The sequence below is a fragment of the Nyctibius grandis genome, chromosome 14 (genome assembly GCF_013368605.1).
Source record: "Nyctibius grandis isolate bNycGra1 chromosome 14, bNycGra1.pri, whole genome shotgun sequence".
Taxonomy (NCBI): Eukaryota; Metazoa; Chordata; class Aves; order Nyctibiiformes; family Nyctibiidae; genus Nyctibius; species Nyctibius grandis.
The window spans coordinates 2,157,642-2,169,624 of NC_090671.1; the positions used below are offsets into that span (position 1 = coordinate 2,157,642).

At 70.3% G+C, this 11,983-nt stretch overlaps 1 protein-coding gene across 1 annotated transcript; it reads right to left on the bottom strand.

The window, feature by feature from the left end:
• Positions 1 to 177: 177 nt before the first annotated feature.
• On the bottom strand, positions 178 to 11,736 carry EMID1 (EMI domain containing 1). The gene is made up of 15 exons (XM_068412873.1): positions 11,579 to 11,736; positions 8,147 to 8,260; positions 7,930 to 8,033; positions 5,545 to 5,631; positions 5,390 to 5,451; positions 5,132 to 5,258; positions 4,448 to 4,546; positions 4,182 to 4,319; positions 3,611 to 3,697; positions 3,465 to 3,517; positions 3,306 to 3,359; positions 3,171 to 3,215; positions 3,044 to 3,088; positions 2,544 to 2,628; positions 178 to 478 (listed from the first exon to the last, which is right to left on the bottom strand). Exons 1-15 carry the CDS (start codon positions 11,734 to 11,736, stop codon positions 348 to 350), a joined length of 1,389 nt encoding a protein of 462 aa, XP_068268974.1. The 3' UTR covers positions 178 to 347.
• Between the last annotated feature and the right edge of the window lie 247 nt (positions 11,737 to 11,983).

Here is an 11,983-nt window from a genome sequence, read left to right on the forward strand (position 1 = left end):
CAGTGGGGGGGTCCCCACCGCCACCCCCCAGAGCCCCGTCCCCGTGCAGGGGTGGCCGTGGGGGCTCGGGGAAGGCGTTAAGCACCCTCAGAGCTGCCCACGGGGGTGGGGGCAGAAGAGGGGCAGGGGGGGCCCTGGCACCCCTTTGTCCCCCCCCGGGGGGGGTTTAAGCAGCAGCGATGGGGGGGCAAAGCGGGGGGGGTGGTGCCGTGCCACCAGCTAGCACCAAGCGCCCTGTGGGGCTGGGGGACACGGGGGGTGACCCCCATCCTGCCCCCCACCGGCACGGCAGTGGGCACAGGGGGGTGGGGGGGGTGACAGTGGGTGACCCCCCCCCCAGGGCTCCGTCACTGCTTGTCGGGGGGTCGCTGGTGGGGGGCCACGATGCGGTAAGGGGGGTGGCCACTGCCACGCTTGCCACGAGGGGGTCCGGGTGCCACCGTGCCGGGGGGGCCACTGCCCGAGCCGGGCTCTGGTTCTGCGGGGAGGAAAGGAGAGAGGGGTCAGGGTGGCGGACACCTCCCCCCACCCCAAAAAGTCACCCTGGCATAGGGTGCTGTGGGTGGGGGGTCCCCTGCCCCACAGAAATGGTGTTCACTGCTGTCCCCAGGGACCCCCGTGCTGGGAGAGGCACACTGGGACCGGGGACACGAGGACCCCCCCCGCTGGCACCCCTGCCTGGCACCCCTGCCCGGCACCCCGAGAGCTGGGGTCCCCCCTGCAGGAAAGCGCAGCTGGAAAGTGGAGGTGGAGCAGAAGGGGGGAAAGAAGGTGGGGGGCACACGTTGTCCCCTGGCTGGGCACCCTGGCCAAGGGGGTCCATGGTCTCCTGGGGTCCCAGAAGGGCTCCAGGGACTCCCTTGGTTCCAGAGCAGCTCCATGGCCTCCCATGGTCCAAGAGGAACTTCAAGATCTCCCTTGGTCCAAGAAGCCCCAGGAGTTCCCTTGGTCCAAGAGGGTCCCCATGGTCTCGCTTGGTCCCAGGACCTCCAGGATCCCCCTCAGTCCAAGACAGTCTCCATGGTCTCCCTTGATTTGAGAGGGGCTCCAGGAGTTCCCTTGGTCCAAGGAGCTCCAAGGTCTCCCTCAATCCAAGAGAGTCTCCATGGTCTCCCTCGATCCTTGGAGAGCTCCAGGGGCTCCCTTGATCCAAGGAGGCTCTAGGGTTTCCCTTGGTCCAGGAGGGTCTCCATGGGTCCCCCTTGGTTTGAGAAGGGCTCCATGGTCTCCCTTGATCCTTGGGGAGCTCCAGGGTCTCCCTTGATCCAAGAGGGTCTCCATGGTTGTCTCTCTCAATCCAAGAGGGTCTCCATGGTCATCTCTCTCAATCCAAGAGGGTCTCCATGGTCTCCCTTGGCCCAAGAAGGTCTCCATGGTCACCTCTCTCAATCCAAGAGGGTCTCCATGGTCTCCCTTGGCCCAAGAAGGTCTCCATGGTCACCTCTCTCCATCCAAGAGAGTCTCCATGGTCACCTCTCTCAATCCAAGAGGGTCTCCATGGTCTCCCTTGACCCTGGGGTGCTCCAGGGACCTGCTCCCAGGGGCTCCAGCCCCCCGTGCTCCATGCCCGCTCCCGGGGAGGGCCGCGGCACACCCAGCTCATGCGGGGAGGGGAGGAGGGAAGGCGGCGCGGTTACCTGGCCAGATGATGGCTTCCAGCAAGGTGACCCTTCTAGCCAGGACCTCCAGCCGGGCCTGCTGCCGCAGGAGGGTTTGGAAGCTACTGGCCTGGGGGAGAGTGAGAGAGCAGAGAGCAGAGCACGCGTTCACCCCGTGGCGGGCACGGCACGGGTGGCATAGCACGGCATGGGTGGCATAGCGTGGGTGGCAAGGGGTGCCGGTGCGATGCGGGGGGGTGCCAGGTCTCCCAGGAGGGTGCCCCCCTGGTCTCAGAGGGGTGCCGGGGGCTCCCGTGGCCCCAGGGGGATGCGAGGGGCTGCCCCATCCCCGTGGGTCCAAGGGTGGGGGCTGGGGGTCCCTTGTGCTGACCCTGCGGCACCCGCAGTGCCTCGATGTCCCCGGTGGCGCCCCGATGGGGACAGGGCTGTCCCCTGCCTGGGCGAGTCCCAGCGGGGCGCTCCCTCTGCCACCCCCCAGCACGCTGAGCCCCCAGGTGGGGGGGGGGACATGTCCCCAACCTGCCCGGGGGGCCACCACCTTGTCCCCAAGACGGAGACTGGGGTGTCCCTGCCCAAGGCGGGCACCCTGGGTGCAGGCAGGGGGTGCCCCGGTGGCCCGAGCCCAAGCCCCCAGCGCTGGCAATGATGGCACAGCGTGGGTGATGACGTCATGCACGGCGGATGACGTCACGCACGGCTGATGACGTCACGCACGGCTGATGACATCACACCGCAGCCAAGGCGGCGCGGACGCGGGGGGGAGAGGGTGCCCAGGGACCCCTCCCCGCAGCGAGCCAAGGGCCACCGCAACGCCCTGGGAGCCTGGTGACCAGCTGGCGGGGCTGGGGGCCACCCCACGGAGCGGGGGCCACCCCGGGGTGTCCCCGTCCCCTCCCGGGGCCCGGCCTGGCCCCCCCTACTCACCGTAGAGCCCAATCATTGTTTCCAAGATTAAAACCCTCTCCGCTAAGATCTTCAGCGCCTCGCGGAGCTGGTGCAACCCCTCCCCCTGCGGAGAAGAGGGGGGGGGGTGAGGGGGGCCAGACCCCCCCCCAGCCCCGGGCCACCTCCCCTGGGGGGGCACTGAGGGGACACACGGAGGGAACATGGGTGCCCCCCACCTCCCGGCACCCCTGTGAAGGGGTGGGGGTACCCCTGGGGGGGGGCAGCCCTACCCCTGGGGGGGCCACCCCACAAGCACAGCCAGGGCCCCCCGTTCCATCACCAGGGTCCCCAGGATGGGACGTTGGCACTGGGGACAGCTGGGGACCCCCGTGCCACCGTTGGGGTCCCAGGGACATGGGGGAGAGCAGGGAAGGGGCTGGGGGTCCCCCCCCTGCACCCATCACCATCCCCCTGGCACCCGTGGGGACAGCGGCTGTGCCCCCCCCCCACTCGTGTCCCCGGTGCCACCCGCCACTCACCCAAGTGCCCTTGTCCCCTGGCTCGCCCCTGGGGCCCGGCTCGCCCTGCAACACAGAGAGGAGAGGGCCTGGCAGCGGGGGGGCACGGGGGGGCTGCGGCCCCGGGGGTACCGACCCCGCTACGTACCTGCGCCCCGTCCTGCCCGCGGCTGCCCGGGTGGCCCTGGGGACCCTGGGGGGGGAGAGAGCCCGTCAGCACCCAGGGGGCACGGCCGGACCCCCCCCAGCTGAGACCCCCCGACCCGTGTCACGGGGCACTCACCCTGGCGCCCTTCTCGCCGGGGGGGCCGGCGGCTCCGGGGGCCCCCGCTCTACCCTGTGCCAAGGACAAGGCGGGTGCCATCAGCCCTGGGGGGGGCACACACCCAAGGGGGGCTCAGCCCGCCCCGTGCCCCCCCACCCCAGCGCTCCCAGCACTTACGTCGGGTCCTGGGGGGCCGGGTGGCCCGATGGGACCCGGGGGGCCGGGGGGACCTGGAGGAGGAGGGGACACAGCTCAGCTGGGCCCCACACCGCTGCACCCCCCAAAGTGCTGGGGGGGCAAGGGGGGGGGACACCCACACTCACCCATGGGCCCCACGGGGCCGGGGGGGCCGGCGGGACCCACGATGCCCCCGGCGCCTTCGGGGAAGGTGTTGGAGAGCAGGGGGTCCCCTGGGGCAGAGCGTGGGGGTGGGCAGGGGCCAGAGACCCCCCTACCCTGGGCGATGCTCCCACCCTGCAGCCCCCCCCAGCCCCATCCTGGGGGTCACCCCCCACCCCACAGCCCCCATCCTTGGGGTCACCCCCCAGCCCACAGCCCCATCCTTGGGGTCACCCCCAGCCCCCCCAGCCCCATCCTTGGGGTCACCCCCCAGCCCACAGCCCCATCCTTGGGGTCACCCCCCAGCCGCCCCCGGCCCCATCCTTGGGGTCACCCCCAGCCCCCCCAGCCCCATCCTTGGGGTCACCCCCCAGCCCAGCTCCATCCTTGGGGTCACCCCCAGCCCCCCAGCCCCATCCTTGGGGTCACCCCCCAGCCGCCCCCGGCCCCATCCTTGGGGTCACCCCCCACCCCACAGCCCCCATCCTTGGGGTCACCCCCAGCCCCCCAGCCCCATCCTTGGGTCACCCCCCAGCCCCCCCAGTCCCTCCTTACTGGGCTCGGCGATGCGGGGAATCGCTGGCCCCACGGGCGCAGGGGGCCCGGGGGGGCCGGGGGGGCCGGGTAACCCCTTCTCTCCGGGGAGGCCCCTGGCTCCATCACGGCCGGGGGGCCCTGGGGGGCCGGGGGGACCTGCAGGGAGGAAGAGGAGGGTGAGGATTGGGGGGTGCCTGGAGCCCTTCCGAGACCCTGAGACCAGGGGGCCAGGGCTGGGCACTGGGCTGGGACCCCCCCCCACCATGGCACCCGTCCCCCCTTACCTGGGGGCCCCGTGGGACCCTTCACCCCGGGGACGCCTGAGGGTCCCCGTCCTCCTGCGTCTCCCTTGGGGCCGGGGGGGCCCCGCGAGCCGGGTCTCCCTGCGGCCGAGCAGCACCCTCAGGGGAGCACCCCGGGGACCCCCCTCGGTGGGTGCCCCCCACCCACCCCCTGTCCCCGTCGTGCCCTGTCACGGCTCCCTGCTGCGGCCCCGGTGTGGGGGGGGCACCCCAAGGGCAGCAGCCCCACACCGGTGCCCCCACCCTGCCCCAAACCACAGCACTGGGCGGGGGGCAAAGCCCCTCAGAGCCCCCCCGGAGCTTGGGCCCCACGGGTGGCTCCATGTCACCCCCGTCCCTTGGGGACAGTGGGGGTGGGACTGCAGCCCGCTCACCCAGGTGCCCCCCCAATACTGATAACACCCGGGTGCTTTTCCTGGGCGGTGGCACCGCTGGTGCTGCTGGGTGGCATTGCCTCCACTGCCAGTGACATGGGATGTGGCATTGCCACCACTGCCGGTGACATGGGATGTGGCACTGCCATCACTGCTGGTGACACAGGATGTGACATTGCCACCACTGACAGTGCCACGGGATGTGGCATTGCCACCGCTGCCAGTGACATGGGATGTGGCATTGCCACCGGTGCCATGGGCTGGGGGTGGCGTGGGGACAGCCCTGCCTTACCTTCCTCGCCGGGGCTCCCGCGGGCAGCCGGGGCCCCCCAGAGCCGCCCGGTCCCCGGCGCTGTGCCCGGGGTGCCGCCCTTGGGGGCCGGGGACGTGGGGGCTTCGGCCACCGCCAGACGGGCCACCTGGCAACGAGACGGGATAGTTGGGTGCCACCGCCCTCAAGTGACCCCCACCAGGGTCCTGCGCCCCTCGAGGGGTGGCACGGCGAGGGGGGGGTGGCCGGACCCCGGGGTGGTGGCACGTTGGGGGTCACCTGCGCCTCGAGGGTGGCGAGCCGGGCTGTGAGCTCCCCGAGGCGGCTGCAGTTCAGGCACCCTGCGGGGGGACACGGGGGGTGGGTGGGGGGCACCCACCCCTCTGCGCCCACACTGGTGCGGGGTGTGGTGGCAAGAGAGGGGGGGCACCCACCTGAGAAAGCCGTGGGGCGCAGGGGGGGCCGGCGTGGGGCGGCGCTGGGGTGGCCTATGTCCCGCAGGGCGAGGAGGGCGTGTGCCTCTGCCGAGGGAGGGGGGTCAGGGGGCACCACCCCGAACCCTCAGCCAGACCCCCCAACCCCATAACCACCCACCAGACCCCCCCAAACCCTTCCTAACCTTAACCAGCCCCCCCAACCCCATAACCACCCACCAGACCCCCCAAACCCCATAACCACCCACCAGACCCCCCAACCCACCCCCTAACCTTAACCAGCCCCCCCAAACCCCCCATAACCACACACCAGCCCCCCCAACCCACCCTCTAACCTTAACCTGCCCCCCCAAACCCCCCTAACCTTAACTAGCCCCCCCAATCCCCCCATAACCACCCACCAGACCCCCCAAACCCCATAACCACACACCAGACCCCCCAACCCACCCCCTAACCTTGACCAGACCCCCCCAACCCCCCCATGGTCCTGACCACCCTCCCCAAACACCCCCATGGCTCCCAGCGAGACCCCCCCAGGCCCATCTCAGGGTGGCTTTGGGGGGGGGCACTGCCCACACCCACACCCCATCATGGGGTCCCACCACCTCGTCCCCTCTGAGGGACCCTGGGGACTTCAGCTCGGGGCCACCCAGCGTGGCAGGAAAGGGGTGTCTGGGCTAGAGCTGGCGGCATCGTGTCCCCCCCGTGCTGCCACCCCACCCCGGCAGGGCCACCGCCATGCTGCAGGGGACAGCCAGCGCCGCCCTAAGCAGGCCCAGATGTGGGGCACCCGGCCAAGCACGCACGGAGCAGGAGGAGGAGGAGGAGGAGGAGGAAGAGCCCCCCGCCTCCCCCCGTGCTGCTGCCACCCAGCTGGTTCCGGAGCCCCTCGTGCCACCCCACTGTCCTGCAGACCCTCGGTGCCACCCCGCTGTCCCCAGGGTGTCACCCGCTCACTCTCCAGCCCCGGGATCCCCGCAGAGCCCCGCAGCTGGGGTCCCAGGGGAGGGAGGAGGGTGCGGGTGACAACGGGGACACAGACCCCCCGTGCCACAGCTGCCCACCCACCGCCCAGCCACGCAGAGGGGCAGCGGGCAGGCGGGCAGCTCCCCGCGGGCACGGCCACGCACCCACCCCCACAGGAGTGTCCGTCCGTCCATCCACACCCCGGCCAGCTATCAACCTTCCCAGTTACCCACCCTCGGGCAAGGCCAGACAAGCATCCATCTGCCCACCCACCCACCCACAGGAACCTCTCTCCACCCACCCACCCACACACAGGGACACCCACCCACCCACCAACAGAGGAACACCCAGCTGGCCATCTATCCACTTACCCATCCATCCACCCATGGGCACAGCCAGCCAGCTGCCCACAGGGACCTCCATCCATCCACTCACCCACCCAAGGGAACACCATCCATCCCTCCACTCAACCACAGGAACATCCATCCCTCTGTCCATCCACCCACACAGAAGAACATCCATCCACCCATCCACCCATCCACCCATCCACCCATCCACCCATCCATCCACAAAGGAACATCTATCCCTCCATCCACCCCCACAGAATAACATCCCTCCCTCCCTCCCTCCCTCCCTCCCTCCCTCCCTCCCTCCCTCCCTCCATCCCTCCATCCACCTACCCAGAGGAACATCAATCCATCCATCCACTCCCACAGAATAACATCCATCCCTCCATCCCTCCATCTACCCACACAGAACATCCATCTATCCATCCATCCATCCATCCATCCCTCCATCCACCCACCGAGGAACACCCATCCCTCCACCCGCACAGAAGAACATCCATCCATCCATCCATCCATTCATCCATCCACAGAATAACATCCATCTATCCATCCATCCATCCATCCACCCACCCACCCATGCACAGAGGAACATACCTCCCTCCATCCTTCCACCCACACAGAAGAACAGCCATCCATCCATCTATCCATCCATCCATCCACGAATAACATCCATCCATCCATCCCTCCATCCATCCATCCACTCACACAGAAGACCATCCATTCACCCACAGAGGAACATCCATCCCTCCCTCCATCCACCCACACAGAAGAACATCCATCCACCCATCCATCCATCCAGGAGAACATCCATCCATCCAGAAGAACATCCAGAAGAACATCCACCCACCCACCCACCCACAGAGGAACATCCACCCCTACACCCAGCCATCCCGCCCACACATGGGTCCATCTCTCCATCCAGCCCTCCCCACCCTGCCCCTCCCAGCAGTGATGCCAACGCCTGGGTACCACAGCCTCTGGGTGACACCACCCCACCCCAGCCATGGAGAGGACGAGAAGCCCGGCGCCAGCGCAGGATGAGACCCCTTCCCACGGCTGTGCCGGCTCCCACCTTCCTCGCAGTTGGCACCGGCGTGCCCGGGGCAGCACCTCCACTCCAACGCCGTCAACGTCTTGTAGGTCACCCTATAGATGGGCCGGACGATGGTGCGGTAGCTGGTGGCACAGAGCGGGGCAGCGCCTTCAGACCCCTCCCGGGTCCGAACCCTTGGGTGCTGGGGTGGGACACTGGGTGCCCGCCGCCGGGGGACGCCGGTGGCACCGCTCACCTGCCCCCGCTGCAGGCCAGGGGCCAGCGGCAGCCCTGGAAGACCCGTTGGAGGAAGGTGCCGTTCTGGACGTGGCACGACACCGTCCGGGTCACCGTGTAGGAGCACCAGTTGCTGGAAGGGGAAACCACCGGTGCCGTCACCCTCCTTGGGGGGCACCACGTGTGTGTCCCCCATCCCAGGGGGTCCTGCCCCAAAAACTGCCCCACAAGATGCCCACCCCCAGCTTTGGGGGTGCCCATGGGGGGCACCCTCCCGGGCGGGGGCTGCCCTGGCTGGCTGTGGGGTGGGGGGAGCTGGGGCCCCACATTCCTGCTGCATTCCCGGCCCGGCCCGGCGCTGGCGCCGCCCGGCCTGGAGCAGGGCCCGCAGCCCCCCCGGCCCCCAGCCCACCCCACACAAAGGCCCCATTCTTCGGGCGCCCGCTTTGCCCCACGCCGCCTCCTCGTGCCAGGCGCTGCCCACCCCGGCCAGCCCCCCAGCCTCAGTTTCCCCCTGCGGAGGGGGGGGACACACCAGTGCCACACCGCTGTGTGCCCCCGGTGAGCAGGACTCGCTGTGCCCCCTTGGCACCTCCAGACCCTGAGGTTTGGGTCCAAACCGCAGCTTTTTGGGACCGCCCGGCCCCGGCGAGCAGGGAGGTGGTGACAGCGGCGGGGACGAGCGGGCGCCGCGGGGGGACAATTGTCTGGGAGGTGCCGGGACACACACACACACACACAGAGCAGGGTGGCACAGGGCTTTCCGGCTGGGCAGCGGCCCAGGCGGGCGCCGTGCCAGGGCCACGCCAGCGCCCATCTCCACACTGCCCAGCAGGGTCCCGGGGGGTGGTGGCACCCAAGGTGACAACCCCTGGCGTTGTCCCCCTACCCTGGGTGGGCATCCAGCTCCCGGGCGATGCTCCCCACGCACATGGCGATGGCGTGGGCAACGTGTGGGGATGCAGCCGCAGCGGTGCCAAGCCCAGCTGCGCCGGGTGCCTGCGGGGATGGGGCTGGGGACGGGGCTGGGGACGGGTCCCGGCCCGTTTCGCCTCCTGCCTGGCAGAGGAACTGCCCTCCCGGGAGCGGGGCAGGAGCTGGCGGGCACCGGCGTGCCAGCGCGCGCATGGCCTGGCACAACCCGGCCCACCCGGCACTCGTGCGCCGAGCGCGCCCGGGCTCCGCTGTCGGGGCACGCACACACCTGGGGGCAAACCCGCGGCGGGGCTGGCTCCGAATGCCACCCCCTGCCCAAAACCAGCCTCTTGGCTTCGTGCCCCCACCTCCCGGCTTGGGCACGTGGGACCAGCGATGCGGGTGGGGGCTCGCTGGCCACCCCGATGCCAACAGCAGGGTGGTGGGTGCTGGGGGTATCTGGGGGGGCACGGCAGGGTGGTGCCAAGGTGCCGGGGGCTTCCTGGGCTTGGCCGGGAGGGGAAGGGGAAATGAGGCAGCTTCTGCCCGTCGCCGCGCCGAGCCGGGCGGAACCGGGGGGGCCCGGCAACCCGGGGCCGGAGACACGGCCAGAGCCAAAGGCTTCCTGTAAACAACCCCCCCGCCACCCCCCGCCACCCCCCCGCCGCGCTGGGACCGCGGGGCACAGGGACCACAGCCCCCCGAACCGGGCAGCGGCCGCGCCAGCCCCCGCCACCTCCCAGGGACGGGCAGCCCCAGTAGCCCCAGTAGTCCCAGTGTGCCCAGTATGCCCAGGCAGCCCCAGCAGCACCAGTGTGCCCAGGCAGCCCCAGTAGCCCCAGCAGCACCAGTATGCCCAGGCAGCCCCAGTAGCCCCAGTAGTCCCAGGCAGCCCCAGTAGCCCCAGCATGCCCAGGCAGCCCCAGTAGCCCCAGCAGCCCCAGTGTGCCCAGGCAGCCCCAGTAGCCCCAGCAGCACCAGTGTGCCCAGGCAGCCCCAGTAGTCCCAGTGTTCCCAGGCAGCCCCAGTAGCCCCAGCATGCCCAGGCAGCCCCAGCAGCACCAGTATGCCCAGGCAGCCCCAGTAGCCTCAGTAGTCACAGTGTGTCCAGGCAGCCGCAGTAGCCCCAGCAGCACCAGTGTGGCCAGGCAGCCCCAGTAGCCCCAGTGTGCCCAGTGTGGCTAGGCAGCCCCAGTAGCCCCAGCAGTCCCAGTGTGCCCAGGCAGCCCCAGTAGCCCCAGCAGTCCCAGTGGGGCCAGGCAGCTCCAGTAGCCCCAGCAGCACCAGTATGCCCGGGTAGCCCCAATAGTCCCAGTATACCAAAGTAGCCCCAGCAGCATCAGTGTGCCCAGGCAGCCCCAGTAACACCAGCAGCACCAGTGTGCCCAGGCAGCCCCAGTAGCCCCAGCAGCACCAGTGCGCCCAGGCAGCCCCAGTAGCCTCAGTAGTCCCAGTGTGCCCAGTAGCCCCAGTAGTCCCAGTAGGGCCAGGCAGCCCCAGTAGCCCCAGCAGCCCCAGTGTGCCCAGGCAGCCCCAGTACCCTGCTAGCCCTGGTAGCCTTGATAACCCCAGCAGTGATGCTAGACCCTGTAAGTCCTTCTAGCCCCAGTAACCCCCCAGTAAGTCCCAGCACATCCCACTAGCCCCAGTAACCCTCAGGCCCAGTAAGTCCTGCTGGCCCCAGTAACCCCCAGCGCTATTAAGCCTAGCTAGCCCCAGTATCCCCCAGTAAGCTCCAGCCCCGGCAGCCCCCAGCAGCCCCCCAGCCTTCCCAGTCCCAGTAGCCCCAGCAGCACAGCACAAGCAGCCCCTGCCCTGCCGTCTCCAGTACCCGATGCCCCCCGGTACCCGATGCCCCCCATGCCCAGTATCCAATGCCCCAGTACCCAGAGCCCCCGGTGCCTGGAACCCCCTGGTACCTGATGCCCCCCAGTACTCGGTGCCCCCCAGTACCTGATGCCCCCAGTACCTGCAGCCCCTCGTGCCCGGAGCCCCCCAGTGCCTGATGCCCCCTGTACCCAGCACCCAAAGCCCCCCAGTACCCGATGTTCCCCAGTACCCGCAGCCCTCAGTACCCACAGCTCCCTGGTGCCTGATGCCCCCCCAGTACTCGGTGCCCCCCGGTACTTGATGTACCCCAGTACCCGCAGCCCCTGTTGCTTGGAGCCCCCCGCTACCCAATGCCCCCCTGTACCCGGTATCCGATGCCCCCAGGTACCCAATGCCCCCCAGTATCTGCAGCTCCCGGTGCCTGATGACCCCCACACCCAGTACCCGATGCCCCCCAGTACCCGATGCCCCCCGGTACTCGATGCCCCCCGGTACCCGCAGCCCCTGGTGCCCGATGCCCCCTGTACCCGGTATCCGATGCCCCCGGTACCTGACGCCCCGCGGTGCCCGCAGCCTCCCATGCCCGGTGCCCCCCTCCCCACCTCTCCAGTGCCCCCCCACTCCGTACCCAGCATCCCCCCCCGGTGCCTGCGCTCCATCTCCCCGGTGCCCCCCCCGCCCGGTGCCCGGTGCCCGGTGCCGGTACCTGCGGGCGGGGGGCTGCAGCGGGGCCGCGCTCCAGGGCCCGGCGGCGGGCGGCAGGAGCAGGCAGCAGAGGCACAGGCAGAGGCGCAGGAGTGCGGGCAGGGGTGCGGGCAGGGGGGCGGGCAGGGCCGGGCAGGGCCCCCGGGCACGGCCCGCCATGGCTCGGGCTGCGGCGGGCACCGGCACCGGCCCCGGCCCCGGCACCGAGCGGGGCGGCGGGGAGGGACGGGACGGGACGGGAGGAGGAGGAGGAGGAGGAGGGATGAAGGAGGAGGAGGGACCCCCCGCGCCCCCCCCCGCCTTCCGCCCCGCCCGCCCGGGGGTCCCGCTGGTGGCACGGACACGGGGGGGGGACACGGGGGGACACGGACGGGGGGGGACACGGACACGGGGGGGACACGGACAC

Bases quoted from the DNA above. Each gene is read 5' to 3' on its own strand.
- EMID1 (XM_068412873.1), bottom strand. From the start codon at position 11,736: ATGGCGGGCCGTGCCCGGGGGCCCTGCCCGGCCCTGCCCGCCCCCCTG. The intron at 5,452-5,544 runs GTGGGTGCCCCC...GTCCCCCCGCAG, and splicing joins GCGCCCCACGGCTTTCTCAG to GGTGCCTGAACTGCAGCCGC. The intron at 4,320-4,447 runs GTAAGGGGGGAC...TCCTCCCTGCAG, and splicing joins GGGTCCCACGGGGCCCCCAG to GTCCCCCCGGCCCCCCAGGG.